This window comes from Panthera pardus, unplaced genomic scaffold, assembly GCF_024362965.1.
Source record: "Panthera pardus isolate Hobbes unplaced genomic scaffold, ASM2436296v1 HiC_scaffold_27, whole genome shotgun sequence".
In the NCBI taxonomy this organism is placed as follows: domain Eukaryota; kingdom Metazoa; phylum Chordata; class Mammalia; order Carnivora; family Felidae; genus Panthera; species Panthera pardus.
In genome coordinates this window covers 124944059-124961337 of record NW_026526843.1, presented here as the reverse complement: position 1 = coordinate 124961337, position 17279 = coordinate 124944059, and the positions used below count along the sequence as shown (strand labels likewise).

Below are 17279 nucleotides of genomic sequence, written 5' to 3'. Positions count from 1 at the left end.
ACAAATTTGTTGAACAAATGTTGCCTTTACGTGAAGAAAAGGGAAAATACCAGAAGCAAAACATGTGCTCAACAGCCCTAACCTACAATCTAAAATTTTAAAACACCAGAAAAAAAGGTAACAATACAGACTATTTTTAAAACATCAGCCAAAAATAAAGCTTGAGCACATTACTATCTCAAGGTATATGTGTAACTCTCATTTAGTATTCTTATAAAAAAACCCTGAATATACTACATGACACAAACTGCTTTGGCAAATGAGAGAATGAGAAAACAATTGTATCTGGTTTTATCAATCATTTTAAAGGAAGACTTACACACAGAATGCATTAATAATTAAAATCATTTAAAAATGTAAAAAAATAAAATTATTTTCTTTAATAATGCCTTCTCAAAACATACATATTCTCATTTACCTTTCTGAAGAACTGCTGATAAGTGTTCACCTAGAAGCTGCTTTTCTAGCATAGTGATCAGTTGTTCCCTGTTTAAAAAAACGAGTTTAGAATCACTGCAAGATTCTCCTAATGGAGAGTTAAAACGGTTTTCCAAAACCCTGCTGCATATATTATTGTCATCTGTCCTGATTTCTGTTTTACATTGTTATGCATGTATGAGTGCCATAAGATTTGTAGTCTGGTCTTCAGGAGACTGAATTTCATTGCATGAACTTCTGATTTCAGAGTTATAATTATCATTACATAACTACAGAAAATTATGTGATAATAATAAACATCTAGTTTACATAAAAATTACTATTTTACCTCTAATTAAACAAGACCAACAACAAATTTTCTAAAGTTTCCCACTCATCCAAAAAACTAAAAAATAAACTTACGAAGAAATTTTTATTTGTCAGGCTTTCCCATCTTTTTGATACAAATGAAGAAAGGAGAAAGGCAGGAACTAAGCAAAAAAGGTGAAGAACTATATTATTTAATCCTATCATACGACAACTTAAAAGTTTTTTAACATTTATTTTTGAGATACAGTGAGAGAGAGAAAGCATGCACACGATCAGGGTAGGGGCAGAGAAAGAGGGAGACACAGAATCCAAAGCAGGCTCCATGCTCTGAGTTATCAGCACAGACATGAACTGAGGCAAGGTGAAGTCAGATGCTTAACTGACTAAGCCACCCAGGTGTCCCTGATAATTTCTGATCTAAGTAAAGCAAAATCAAAGTGTATATAAATATGGTATATAGAAATTACATATACAAATACAAAATATGTAATTCTTACTGTGTGTTAAGGCATAGGTAGGTTCTAACTCTGTCTACTTCTCCTTCTAGGAGCTTCTTGATGTGGTAAAGACACCCAGGAATCTGAAAATAAAATTTTTACCTTCCTATTTTAAGAATCATGGGACTTAAAGAACGAAAGTTACAAAGTTTTTGTAGCAAGCAAACAAAAACATTCTTCTTTTAAATCAATTTAGTGTCATAACCTTGAAAGGCACAGCTATATGGTCATTTTGTTTCTATCAAGTCAGAATGTCAAGAATTATTAAACTGGTTACAGCTTGTAACTGGAATCCATGCTTTGAAAATTTAATATAACCAAACAAAAATATAAAATACATGAAGCAAAGGGCTGTTATAAATGAAGAGAAACACTGAAAATTCAACAAAAGCTGATGACTTGACTACATACAGATCTATGATGCACAGTACATACAGAATGTACATGATATATAAAAGGACATATATTATATCCAAAATAATGGATAGAGTACTCAGACAGAAACCAGCAAGTTAACATAATACTTTAACAACACTAAACACGAAAAAGTATTTATAGAACACTCCACTCAACAACAGAATACACTTCTGCTCAAAGTGCACACAGAATATTCTGCAAGACAGACCTCATCAAGTCACACACAAAACAAGCAAATAAATTTTAAATGAATGAAATTATAAAAACTGTGCTCATTCATCAAAATGGAGTGAAACATGGGAAAATAAGAAAATTTGAGAAAGTCACAAATATGTGGAAATTAGACAACACATTTCTCAATAATCAAGGTGTCAATGAAGAAATCAAAGAGAAACTACAAAGTACCTTAAAATAGGTGAAAACGGGGCTAGAACATACCTAAACTTAATATGGCAGCTAACACATTATTTAGAAGAAAATTCATGGTTATAAATAATTACATCAGAAAAACAAAGACCTCAAAACAAAATAAACTTTAAAAAAAAAACCTACTTTCTATCTAAAGACACTGGAAAAAGACAAAGTAAAATGAAAGCAAATGAAGAAACAATATTTAGCATAGAATTTAATGAGAGAGAAATGAAAAAAAAAAAAAAACAATAGAAAAAAAATTAACCATACCAAGAGTTGCTTCTTTGAAAAGATCAACAAAGTAGACAAATCTTTAGCATAACTGACCAAAAAAGAAAAAAAAGAATAAAAAATTGTCAGGAAGAAAGGTTTGTCAAAATTTATAGGAATTATAAAGAAACATGGTTCTTTACATATTAATAATCTTTTCTATGGATATTGAAAGAATTTATAATTATCATCTTGATCTCAAATACCTCTTTTTTTTGCACTAGCTTCCTTCCCTCTGCTGCATAGAACCTGCTTGTTTCTTCTAAGAATTTACTCTCAAAAGATTCTTGGTAAATCTAATAATGGAATATATAAAAGAAACTTAGTTAAAAGTTATCTTTAAGATATCACATTAGAAATCAGTTTCAATTTAATGAAAGTTAAGGAATTACTTACCCGCAAATCAGAAAGCATAGTTACAAGCCTTTGAATAAGACATCGATCAACCATTTCGCCATTTCTTTCTTTCGCAATCAACACAAGAATTCCATCTATGGTCCTGCTACGAACATTCTGATCACAAATTATATATGATTTAAATAATTCAAGGCCCATATCCCTAAAACAAACAAAAAATCTGCCTAAATTTTGGCTTATATTTTCCCCATCAGTTACACTTCTGTGTATATAATGCATTTCCCAGTCAAAACAAAATATAACTTGATGTTAAATTCACTGTATCTACAGTTGGATAAATATTTCTATTTTGTTTTTTGATGGTCTGAAATCACTAAATAAGATTTCAGTGTAAATAAGGCACAGTGGATGACATGTATAATTCAGTAATTTCTTAAAAATTAAGCAAAATTTAGGACGCTAAAGCTTCTAAACTGGCCTTAGATTTTTAGCCTTCATAATAAGCACAATGGTATGAATAATATCGACATTAATATCAACGTAGTGACCTTCTAGTGTTTTATAACGAAGTATTTCAAATGGGATTCAGTGTCCTAGATTAGATTCTAGAACTAGTATGTTTCCTAATTAAGACATGTTTTTAAATTGAGGTAAATTATAAAGTAACACTTAAAACTGTGTTACCATGTACTCAAATATCATTTTAAAAAAGTCAAAGTTTTAGGATACAAAGAAATACACATTTTGAAAATGATTTTTCTCTTATTGTGTTTTCTCTCAGAAGATAAAGGAGATGATTATAAATCACATGTAACAGTGTTTTAAGTAATTATTTGTATCTTACCAAATTGAAGACAACATCAAAATTTGAAACGCATAAGTTCTATCTAGGAACAGAAAAATGTTCCTAATCATGCTCTGTTAGAAATAAAAAAATAAAGGTAAAACACTACGTCTCAAAGATTTTTTGGTTAAATTATCATCCCATCAAATAAAAACTTAACTCTTAAGAAAAGCACATAATTTATAACATTCTTATCAATCAAACATGGGCAATAATGTATTTACTTCTCTGGTAAAGATAACCTTTCAAATTTTTCACTCTTTTCTACGCTGCTAGTTCTTAAATAATAAAGATTAAAAGAAATATATAAAGAAAATTTATTAATGGGTTATTTTATGTAAAAACTGCCGATATATGAATATTAGTGGTAAGTATAGTCTGCTCAACACATCTTTGAAAAACACCTACATATACATTTTCAGCAGACTGAAAATATAAGACAGAGCTGTACCATAAAAGAAGAGGAAATATGGAAAATTAACAGCAATACTTACGAAGACCAAGGCCGTGTACAAATATAACATTTCACCGCTTTTATTTAAAAACACACACAGCAGGAAGAGAATTCTTTATAATGAATATACTGGTTATGTACAAACTTCTTTATTATGAATATACTGGCTATGTACAAATTAACTGCGATGTGAGCATATATAAGAAGAGCAGTTCTCACACATTATTGTCTCAAGTCCCCTTCATATTTTTAAAAAGTACTGATGAAAGCAAAGAATTATCACCAGTGTAAGTATCTGCTAATACTTACCGTACTAAAAAATTAAACTGACAAAACTTTAGGTATTAAATTCAAGTTATACTAATATATTAATGAAAATGTAATTAATTTGTAAAGAAATAAGGTTTTAATCATTTAAATTTTAAAATAAATTACCAAAGGCCATGAACTTTCACTTGTAATATGAATAAATTTTGGAGATCCAATGTAAGCATGGTGATGAAGTTAATCACCATATGTGCTGGAAAGATACTTGGCAGTTGCTAATAGAACAGATACTTAACTGTTATCACCACAAAAAGTTAATGGTAATGATGAAAAGTGGTAATTGAGGTATTAGCTAATTCTACCGTAGTAATCATTTTGCAGTATACAGACGTTACCAAATCATCACACTGTACATCTTAAACTTGCACAGTGTGATGACTCTATTATACCAAAAAACTTGGTAAAGAATTCATAATCTACAAAAGGAAATAGAGCATTAATGCTTTAAACACACCTTTTAAGTGCTATATTACAAACATGCTTTTAAGTGCTATAATACAAAGAGATGGGAGAAAGCAAATGAGAAGCAAAAGAAAACTAGGGTGGAATAAAAGCCAGAGTGGAATAGCCTAGAAAGCATGAAAGAAATGATAACCTTTGAACTACATCTTAAAAGAGTAAGAATTTTCCAGGAAATATTTTTCAGAATGATTTTTACATATTGCATGGAATAATCAACATGCATGGCATATTATTTCACACACACTTAATTTTGTGGCAAGTTCACCATCATTATAAATGGTGTAATCAACTGTGTAGGATTTAAAATATGCTTGTACAATTAACATCAGCAACAACTGTAGCCATAAATACACTGTTTTTAGAAAATGTCTACTTTTTTTGCTTCTAACTTAAAACATTTATGGCACCTCTTTTGCTGATTCCTCTTTTAACACTACAGAGGACATCTGGAAATGTTGTGGGAAGGGGTTATTATGCTGTTGAGAGAATTTTGCCATGTTAACACTTTTGGGGAGGTTAAAAGAAATTGGGATTTGTATGGATTACAGCCCTCATTTTTAACCAAGACCCACAATTACTTTTTTAAACAAAGAAAACTAGAAAGATGGGATGTGGGAGCCATCAATGACTTAGGACACATCTTATTGTCCGAATGAGTGAGAATAACAACTCCAAATACAAAGAACTAAATCAGCCAATATGCTTGGCAATTCATTAAAACCAATTAGATAAATACTTTCATGTCATGATTCATGTGGGGACCTCCTTTTATATTTTAAAAATATAAACTCTTCAGTATCACTATTTTATTGAACTGTTTAGTCTATTCTAGTTTTTATTCTTTACATATGAAACTGAGAGAAATGTTTTCCATTAGTGAAGATTTAAACTCACTGCAGTTTTGTTTTTATACCTTAAATAAACTTTTAAATCTAATAATAGTATCAACATATCATATTACCTTATGCTTTATTCTGCCAAATAGAAAAGCAAACACAATTTACATATTTTCATTTTCAAAATATAGACATATTTTGTGTTGAAGTATTTACAGGTTTATCTATCTTATTTAGTATAGCTTTGTTATAGCTCTACTACACATTCCTCCATATATTCAAAACTCAGATGATAAATTACTAATTTCACACACTATTTAGTAAGACTAAATCTGACACACATTTCGTGCCTCTTGTTTAAGCTCCTATTAATGTTAAACTCAATTACATCTAAAGTATAATTATCTGTTTGGAAAAAAACACCTAATTGTAAGCGAATAAATAAATTAAAATTAAAACGTTAAAGAACTGAAAATTTTGGTCTACCATAAAAGTACTTCCAGAAGCTTTTAAATAAAGTATGGGCTAACTACAGTTTGAAGTTTTTCATTTACAGAACCATTTAACACATTCCATGATAATTCTCTGAACTAAAAATATAATTTCTATACTCTACCATTTGTCTGCTATGATTTTGCCAGCATTTATCCATTTTCTTTAGAAAAGGGCCATTATCCACAGAATCCATGAGGTAATGTTAAGAAAAACTTTATATTCTAACATTAACACACATTCTGCAAACGGAAGATATGACTTCTAAAAGACAGTATTTAAAACTGCTTAATGATAACCTCAGGTCCAAGGATGTCTGTCTTAAACAGAACACAAAGAGAACAAAAATAACATTAATCCCATATACCAAGTAAATTATTCCACTTGATAGATACTGACATGGAAAATTTGACAAAAGACAGGAAACAACTCAAAGAGGAAAAAAAAGGATACTCTCTGAATTGATGAATTTGTGCTTTGAGGTGGTGTTCACAAAGCTGCTTCAACTGTTTATACAAGTTTGCAGATAAATTGTAGGAGCAAAGGTTTTCAACACTCTGAAAAAATGAAATTTTTGTGCTTAAGTTGAAAAAATGCAAAATAAAGTTACTTTGTCTACAACTGTTGATTATATACGGACCACTGATTGTGAACTTATTTTATATGAATTAATAAGTGAATAGGAATGTCATGAATATATTCATGACTATTAAATGATGAAAAGCTATTTCAAAATTTGCAGTATCTGAACCCTAAGAAAATGAATTTAAAGTCTTCCATCTCAATCAGTATGTACAAACCCATTCTTTATGAGTAATTCTAAGCACCAAGACATTCATAGTAATCAGCTTTCTTTAATTTAAAAATAATTCTCTGAAATTAGCTGTTCAAACCATACGTTAAACCACGTCTTAATTTTCAGAATTTTTAAAAGATTTACAATCTTTCTTTAAAATTTTAAAATTAGAAAATACATTTTAAAAATGTGTACAATACAATGAAACACAATCTTATTAAGTGTGACTTTCAATTCCTATAACAAACAATAAAACAAACCATTTGTTTATATTAAAATACACCCTACTGACCACTGCAGTGAAGTCACCAATAGTGCAAAGCTCTCACTCCTCATTAAACAAAGAATTCATCTGGCAAGAATGTTCAGAATCAACATTATAAGAGTTCTAGAGTCTAACCAAAACTTTATGACCAAAGGCACATTTAATAAAGAAAAAGTATGCTACATTTCAGTAATAGAGCCTTTTGGAGGCTTAATTGTCAGAGCTACATAAGCATGCCTAGGTTCTTTTTAAACTAAGAAAAAACATGTACAGGACCAGGCTAAATTACATTTAACTAAAATAACTTGAACAATGGAACATCATAAAAGCCATATAAGAAAACCTCACAGCCAGTACCATCCTCAGTGGGGAAAAACATAGCTTTCCCCCTGAGATCAGGAACATGACAGGGATGTCCACTCTCACCACTGTTGTTTAACATTGTGCTGAAAGTGCTAGCATCAGCAATCAGACAACAAAATGAAATGAAAGGCATAAAAATTGTCAAAGAGTCAGTCAAACTCACTTTTCACAGATGGCATAATACTCTAACATGGAAAACCTGAAAGTCTCCACCAAAAAGTTGCTTGAACTGATACATTAATCCAGCAAAGTCACAGGACACAAAATCAATGTACAGAAATCAGTTGCATTTCTATACACCAATCGTGAAGCAAAAGAAAGAGAAATCAAGAAATCAATCCCATTTACAATTGCACCAAGAATCATAAAATAGCCAGGAATAAACCTAACCAAAGACGTAGTCTACTCAAAGATAGTCTATACAAAGATGTAGTCTACAAAGATGTGTATGCTGAAAACTATAGAAGACTTGTGAAGGAAAGTGAAGAAGACACAAAGAAATGGAAAAACATTTCACGCTTTGGACTGGAAGAATAAATATTGTCAAAATGTCAATACTACCCTAATCAATCTACATGTTTAATGTAACCTCATCCAAAATTGCACTGGCATTCTTCTCAAAGCTAGGACAGCCAATCCCAACATGTGTATGGAACCACAAAAGACCCCAAACAGCCAGAGTAATGTTGAAAAAGAAAACCAAAGCAGGAGGCATCACAATCCTAGACTTCAGCATTTACTACATCAAGACAGTATGGTACTGGCACAAAAACACACACACAGACCACTGGAATAGAACAGAGAACCTAGAATTGGACCCAGAAATGTATAGCCAACTAATTTCTGACAAAACAGGAAAGGGTATCCCCTGGAAAAAAGACAGTCTCTTTAGCAAATGGCGGTGGAAGAACTGGCCAGCAACATGCAGAAGAATGAAACTGGACCACTTTCTTACACCATACATTAAAAAAAACAACAACAACAACTCAGAATGGATGAAAAACCTAACTGTGAGACAGGAAACCATCAAAATCCTAGAGGAGAAAACAGGCAACAACCTCGTTGACCTCAGATGCTCAACAGGTCTCCAAAGCCAAGGGAGGAACAACAAGCCAAGAGGAGCAACACTCTCCAGTTGCATCCACGTTGCTACAAAAGGCCATATTCCATTCTTTCTCATTGCCATGTAGTATTGCATTGTGTATATAAACCAAAATTTCTTTATCCAGTCATCAATTGATGGACATTTAGGCTCTTTCCATAATTTGGCTATTGTTGAAAGTGCTGCTATAAACATTGGGGTACAAGTGCCCCTATGTCTCAGCACTCCTGTATCTCTTGGCAAGGGAATTAAAAGCAAAACTGAACTATCAAGACCTCATGAAGATAAAAAGTTTCTGCACTGCAAAGGAAACAACAAAACTAAAAGGCAACCAACAGAAAGGGAAAAGATATTTGCAAACGACATACTGGATAAAGCGTTAGTAACCAAAACCTATAAAGAACTTAGCAAACTCAACATGTGAAAAACAAGTAATCTGGAGAATTGAGTAGAATGAATGAATAGACGCTTTTCCAAAGAAGACATCCAGGTGGCCAACAGACACATGAAAAGATGCTCAACATCGCTCATCATCAGCTAGATACAAATCAAAACCACAGTGAGATACCACCTCATACCAGTCACAGAGGCTAAAATCAGCAACTCAGGAAACTACAGATGCTGGCGAGGATGTGGAGAAACAAGAACCCTCTTGCACTGTTGGTGGGAATGCAAACTGGTGCAGCTGCTCTGGAAAACAACGTGGTGGTTTCTCAAAGAATTAAAAATACAACTACACTATGACCCACCAATAGCACGATTAGGAGTTTATTCAAAGGATACAGGAGTGCTGATTCACAGGGGCACATGTACCCCAACGTTTGTAGCACCAATTTCAACAACAGCCAAACTATGGAAAGGGCCTAAACGTCCATCAACTGATAAATGGATAATATTAATATAATACAAATTATATATAAAAGATTATATTATATAGTAATATAATAATATGTAATATAATAATAAAATTAGTATTATTAATATATTAATAACATATATACTATACATAACACATGCACGTGCGCGCGCGTGCACGCACGCGCGCGCACACACACACACACACACACACACACACACGCGTATATTTGTTGGCAATGAGAAAGAATGAAATCCTTCCATTTGCAGCAATGTGGATGGGGCTGGAGGGTACTATGCAAAGTGCAGCAAGTCAAACTGGAGGGTATTATGCCAAGTGAAGCAAGTCAATAAGAGAAAGAGACATATATGTTTTCACTCATGTGTGGATCTTGAGAAACTAAACAGAAGACCATGGGGTAAGGGTAGGGGAAAAAATAGTTACACACTCTCTTAAATACAGAGAACAAACCTAGGGTTTATTGGGGCACTAGGGGAGAGGGGAAAATGGGTTATTGGGCACTGAGGAGGGCACTTTTTGGGATGAGCACTGGGTGCTGTACGTAAGCAATGAATCACAGGAACCTACCCCCAAAACCAAGAGCACACTGCATCCACTGTGGGTTAGCCAACTTAATCATAAATTATATTTAAAATTTAAAAATTAATAAAATAAAATAAAATACCCTGAACAATAAGAATATATGCATAAAAGTACAAAATTATACACAACATAATTGTAACTAAGTAAATCAATCAAACATAAATACACAAAGTGTACTGCATGATTGTAATCTTGGTAGATCCCATGATTACGATGCATGATGATAAAAATTATCCAAGGAATTATAATTCAATTATTACTATAAACCCTGATTCCATTATGATTAGTGAATACCTGTATCCAAAAGTAACACACACCTGATAGAGTTCCTCCAAGCTGTACTTAACAGAGATACTATTCTGGATAGCCTGTACAGCTTCTTTTAACTTTTGCCATGTTTCTTCAGTGTAGTTTTCCAGTGGCAGGGGTTTATCTAATAAATAAATGAAAGTTTATAGCATAACTGTTTGGGAGACAATGTCAAAATACTAGAACATGTAACATATCCTCACACATTTATAATATAATGAATTTATTTTAAACAAAGCTTGTTGAGGCCATTCAGTGGGTTAAGAATAGTCACTTCAGCAAATGGTACTACGACAAGATACCCACATATGAAAGAACGAAGTCAGTGTCATAATCAAAACACAATTCAAAATGGATCAAAGACATAAATGTAAATACGAAAGCAAAATCTATAAAACTTTTAGTAAGAAACAAAGGGATAAATCTTCGTGACCTTGGACCTTGCAGTAAATTCACACATGACACCGAAACATAAGTGACAGAAGATAATGTATTGGGGTTCATTAAGTTAAAATGTGAAATTTTTGTGGATCAAAGGTAAGGAATAAAGAAAGCAAAACACAACCATCAGGATACAATAAAATATTTTCTAATAACTGGTAAACATGAAGCATCCAGAATAAAAAAAAAACTGTTGCAATTCATCCACAAAAAAGAATATCAACCAATTAATAACTAGGCAGCAGATTTGAACAGATACTTTCAAGAACATATACAAACGGCCAAGTAACCCATGAAAGGCTGCCCAACATAGTAATAGATTAATACAAGTCAAAATCATGACATACGACTTTATACTTAATAGGAAGGATATAACAAGTTTTTTAGAGGATGTGGAAAAACTAGAACGCTTATACTTCTCTGGTAGGAACATAAAATTGTATGGAGAATGTGGAAAATTTAGCAGTTCTTCCATTAACCATAAAATTACCATATGACCCCACAATTCCCTTCCTAGTGTATATCCAAAAGAATTAAAAACAGGTATTCATACAAAATAGTGTATATAAATGTTCATGGCACTATGTACATCCATATGATAGGATTTTATTTAACCCATAAAAATGAAGCATTCACACATACTACAACCTGAATGAACTTCAAAAACACTATGCTAACTGAACTCAGCCAGGCACAAAAAAGATTATAGAATGAAACATCCAGAAGAGGCAAATCTATAAAGACAGAAATCAGAGAGCTGACTGCCTCGTAGAGAGAGGACAGAAATGAAAGGAAAAGGAATGGGGCAGAGAAATCATAATGCTTGTGAACATAGGTTTTCATTTTCTACCTATTAAAATATTTCACAATTAAACTGAGGCAGTAGTTACATAATACCGTCAAGTGCTAAGTGTACAACTGTATACTTTAAAAGTTAACGTCCAATTTATTCTTTGTGAATTTCTCCTCAGTAAAAATATCAGCACAAAATTTGTAAAAGAAAGTCTCAACAAAAAACAAGAAACTTTTATGTTTAAATTACTAAACAAAAATAATCTTGCAAATAAATGATAAGGTTATACTTAAGAAGCTGGCAAAGATAAAGTGAATCTAAAATAAGAAGAAAAATAATACAAAATTAAGCACAAATTAACTGAGGTAGAAAACAATCAAAACCAAGATGTGGGCCCTTCGGAAGGGAAACTATATAGGCCAATATATAATATATATAAAATTACATTATATATAATATATATTATATATTAGTTATTAATATCCATTAATAATTATATATAACTAAACTTACACTATATTTAATATAATATAATTAATATAATTAATACGATTCTATTAATCATTATATATAATATATATTAACATATATATTAGGGTTTATATATAAAATACAGTTATGTTATATATAATATATATTATATAATTATAATTACATATATATATGTGTATATATATATATAATATTAAGTTTATTTTTCTTTGTACCACATTCACTCTCTCACTCTCAAAAAAATTTACTATTATCCAAGATGGTAACCATTCCTTCTTCTATGCAGAATTTAATACAAACTTTACCCTGAAATAAATGAGTTATTTTAAAAATCTGAAAAGCATTATTAATTATGTCACGGAAAAAGGAATATGAGTGTTGCTTCAAATCTAGTTTATATAAAAAAGTTAGCAAAAACACCTGAAAGTCAGATATCGGATGATGAGGATCTACAGAACTATTTCAATATTCCATCCCACTAAAACAGAATATTTTCTAAGTTTATTTGTAGTATTTTAATATATGAGACAGAACCGCAAATGTTGTATATCCTTTACGTAGGAGTATTAAATTTGTAGAGGCAACTGGGTGGGTCACTTGGTTACGCTTCCAACTCTTGATTTTGGCCCAGGTCATGATTTCATGCTTCATGAATTCGAGTCCTGTGTCAGGTTCTGTGCTGATAGTGGGAAGTCTGCTTGGGATTCTCCCTCTCCCTCTCTTTCTGCCCCTTCCCTGCTTGTGCTCTCTGTCTTAAAACAAATAAACTTAAAAAACAGTCAAAATTATTTAAATAACTTTAAGAGATACTTGATATAGCTCTGCCCTGAGTATGAGAACCCAGATCAAATTAGTAATATTGACTAAAACAATGAAAAACATATGCACAGACCAAAGCATTTCAGTTCCTTAAATTCACCCTAATGCTGAAATATACCAAAAAAGATTGGAAAAAGTAAATTTTTCAATCTATGCAACAATGCATGAGTATAACATGAATTCAAATAATTCATGCTATTTGAAATCTTACTTGGCCACTAAAGTAAGACTGCTTTTTGAAACTTCAACAATCTAAAGTCAAACTTCTGCATAATAAATCTAGCATGCACTAGGTTCTGGATAAGGCGAAAAGGTAAAAAGCAAAACACCAAGGGGCAAAATGTTACAAACATTTACTTTTGAAAAGTTCTAGAAAATTTGAGGTCTTATTCATAAATTTTGGATTGTTTGATATTTACTTACAAAACTATTTTTTGAGCAGAAAATAACTGAATTCAAAAGTTTTTAAATAATATTAATTAAAATTTTAAAAAGTTAATTTTTTTCTTGACAACTAAAGATGGCAACGGGGTTGGAATATGCCCTTTAAAACCTGTAAACTAAAAAATGAGAATCTTGACAAGATATCAAAAACATTGGTTTATAAAATGCCAAAATACCATGTAAGGATTCTGTTTTATGAATTCGATATGAAAATATTATATGAAAAATTACGCTAATTCTATAAAAATTGTATGAAAAACCAATGATTATCATGAGTTTTAATTTTTATATTAATATCTCTTCAAAATTTAAAATCTACTCCTAATAAAGGATCTTATTATGGTTTCACTGTTTATGTCCAAATGCACAATTTTTTACCACCTGTTCTGTAACTTATTAAAAATTTAAATTGTTGCCTTTGGACTCCCCATGTAAGAACTTTTCTCAGTAATATTATAGATCCACTCACTAAAAAGATGGAAGAGAATGTATTCTACAACGGTGTGGCAACCTAGAGTATTTCAAACAGTAAGGGAGGGCATAAATGTACTTTAGAGAGAAACAAAGTACTGAAGAGTGGAGTAATTTTCCAAAGGTCTCGAGTCACTCCATGGTTAAACTGGGGCCAGGATTCAGGTCTTCAGAGTGTAAAATCAATGTTCCTAATCTTGTAAAAATTAACTACCTCGAAAAATATTAACTGTATCTCTCTGAATTTAAAGTAAAAAAGCAGCAACAGGGTATGAAAAGCTAAAACTGAAATCTTAAAAAAATTATCATTAAGTTACCTTTAAAGTTTTTGATTACCAACTTCTTGACAGAGCCAGTGCCAAGCATGTTACTGGCAAAACTAGACAGAGTTGTTGGGGCTTTAGTGAAGTCATTGTTGTGATGGTCTGCAGCCACAGAGAAAACTATCAACTTTCCGTTTTTAAGTTGTTCTTGTTTCTGAGAGGCAGCAGCAGCTGCAGATGATGATGAGTCTTCCTGAGGCATTTTCACATTAAGTCCTATGAAATCCAAGAAAATTCAAGTTTATAATTTTATCTAGTAGAAGACTTAAGAAGTTTTGGTGACAGGAAAAAGAAGCAAAAGGAGACAAACACGAAGAGCATTTAGTAATATTCCTGACCCTTGTTCCTATATTTTACTCATTTTTTTTCTTAACACTACATGGAAGCAGATGCAGGGAGACCATCAGCAGGTAGTCATAATCTCTTGAGAAATAGTCAAAACACTAATGACCAGATGAGGAGATGAAATATTGTGAAAGAGAATGAAAAAATGAATAATCGTCAAAAGAAAAAGAGGAAAGTAACCAAGCACAAAGGGAAAAAGTGAGACTGCTGAAGTAAGAAGTGAGTTTCAGTACAGCATAGTGGCAAATGACAAAATGGTTGTAAAAGTGTTTTGGAATATGCAAGGGCAAACATGGGAAGGAAACACAAGAGATTAGAAAACAAGAGAAAACTGGGAAACAGAGGGGAAAAAATGAAAAAGAGGGAGACAGAAAGAGAACACAATGTAAATACAAACTGCAAAAGAAAAAAAAAAAACGTACAAGGCACCTATATCAGAATATTTCACAACCTCCTGCAACACAGAGCTTACCTGAGGGGGGAAAAGAAACACAAACACAAACACAAACCACAGAAACAGCTAAGAGACAGAAATCAATGAGACAAGAAGTGAAGTACAGAAAGCCAGAAAAGCCAGAATATAATACATTTGTTTACTCTGTACCACTTTACATCACGGTTAGCTATACAGACGTTTGTAATATACAGCAAATAAGAGACAAAGCTCTGCACTCTCATGGAACATTCACTATAAAGGTCCAGAAAATCTAGCAAGTAGGATACCCAAGGTGCTAAATGATAAAATAAATAAAAACACACACATGGGTGGAAAGAGTTAAGTTTAATGAAGGATTAAAGGTAAGAACAAAGTCAAAAAGAAAGAGGTATGTAAGAAAATGAAGGGGAAAGCCTGTAAAAGAAAATAAAAAGCAAGGCAAATTACGCTACATAATGAGTTAGGCACAAATAAACAGGGACTTTAAAAAATCATGGATATTTTGGATATCCCTCCGAAATCACGGAAAAACATGAGAGAAGTTTAGGGAGACAGAGAGAGACGCAATGGTAGAAATAGGCAACATACATTCACACAGAATTCCGGTTACAAAATCGACGCTAGAAGCCTCCTGACTGCTAGAACTAAAACAGCAACACGGCACCCTTACGATCAAGGCATAAGAAACCAGTAATAATTTACACATTTTCTGGTTGTTTGGTGCAAAGTACTTGCCTCTCTGAAACCGGAGAAAGTACTCAGAAACGACGCTTGACGTCCCCCACAGCCTCGCCGTCTCGCGATGCGACACCTCAAGATGTCTCCACCGGAAATGACGGAGTCCAAAATTCTGATTATGACGTTCGCTTGCATAGCACAACTACCCTCTGCGCTGCCAGGCAAAAGAGAAAAGGAGCTAGAGCCATGTCCGGAGAAAGATATTGTAGAGAAATACAAGATCAATTAACCCTGCGTGGAAAAAAAACATTTTTCTTAGCAGATTGCAGTAGATCGCTTAGCCCTCAAATGTATGCAGTTATTTAAGTAATCTGAATGTGGAGCATAAATGTATCAATCTTGTATATCCTTTCCTTGGGAGGCCAACTCGTCAAGCCGTTCCATCCACGGCCTTTAAAGCAATGTATAAAAGCTGTCAGAAGCTGTCAATGACGATGTAGGGAAAAATAACCGTTAACCAGCTTTATTAAAGCTATAAAGTTCCTACGGAAGGAATTATTTTTTTCTGATTAGTTTTTTGTTTGTTTGTTTGTTTGGTTTTTTTTTTTTTTTATGCTGTAAGTCCTGGTACTTTTCTTTAAATTAACCTCTATGTAGAATGCATAAAGTGAACATTATTAATTTTGGTGTAGATGCATAGATGAAAATGAATTTCTCTTCTTAATTCTATTTTGCTGTAAGGCTTAGCTCATATTCTGAGTTATTCCATTCCCCCTTGCACATCTGTGAATGGCTTTTGGTAACTGGTACTTTCACCTTTTATATTGCTACATCGTGTTGCTAAATCCTCTAAATTAATGAAAGTTAATACATTTAAACAAACCTTAACTAGACATATGCCCACTACCGACATTTACTTATCAAACATATTTCAATTACTATGAGGTACACCAGACTAATATTATACATTATATTAACTAACTGGAATCTAAATAAATTTGTAAAAAAAATATTTTTGACTACCTTTTTTCACCTAACTCATTTGTGTGTGTGTGTGTGTGTGTGTGTGTGTGTGTGTGTGTGTGTGTGTACTAACCTTAACAATTCTATCAATTATTTAAATGCCTTCAGGCCCACTCTCCTTTGTAGCTACAGAGGACTTAGTATAATAAACAATAACACAGTGCCAAGTACTACATTAAGTGCTTCCTTGAAGTTAGTTCGTTTAATGTTGTTGCCAATCCTGTGAGGTGTAGAAACACTAATTATTTCAGTTCTTCACTAGAACTTGAGAGAAGTGCAAGAAAGATAAATAGGTTACTTTTGTTTATAGTCTGATGGAAGAAAATTTACCTGTTCTTACAATACTGTAGAAAAACTTTGATTTTTTTACATGTAGTGATGAAAAATTATGACAGCAAAGGCAGTACGAAATATGAGATTCATAAGCACTTTTGTGTCTTCTATTACCATGTACATACTCATTCCATAGAATACTACTTACTACAATCAACATTTGCTAAATGAAGTGAATCATTAAGCCTTAAGAAAGACGGATTGAAATACTGATCCCGATGATTCACAAAGAGTAAAAAAGGGGCAGATTGTAAAACAACTGATTTTGCTTTA

At 32.3% G+C, this 17279-nt stretch overlaps 1 protein-coding gene across 1 annotated transcript in view; it reads right to left on the bottom strand.

The window, feature by feature from the left end:
- LOC128773880 (cullin-4B-like) overlaps nucleotides 1-15864 on the bottom strand; it is a 137961-nt gene extending 122097 nt beyond the window's left edge. The window contains exons 1-10 of the mRNA XM_053891917.1: nucleotides 15708-15864; nucleotides 14186-14407; nucleotides 10417-10532; nucleotides 6568-6671; nucleotides 6239-6308; nucleotides 3544-3617; nucleotides 2739-2901; nucleotides 2549-2638; nucleotides 1245-1327; nucleotides 419-486 (exon numbers count right to left, since the gene is read on the bottom strand). Coding sequence (XP_053747892.1) covers nucleotides 419-486; nucleotides 1245-1327; nucleotides 2549-2638; nucleotides 2739-2901; nucleotides 3544-3617; nucleotides 6239-6308; nucleotides 6568-6671; nucleotides 10417-10532; nucleotides 14186-14393 — 976 coding nt within the window. The 5' untranslated portion in view covers nucleotides 14394-14407; nucleotides 15708-15864. The remainder of the gene's footprint in view (nucleotides 1-418; nucleotides 487-1244; nucleotides 1328-2548; nucleotides 2639-2738; nucleotides 2902-3543; nucleotides 3618-6238; nucleotides 6309-6567; nucleotides 6672-10416; nucleotides 10533-14185; nucleotides 14408-15707) is intronic.
- Between the last annotated feature and the right edge of the window lie 1415 nt (nucleotides 15865-17279).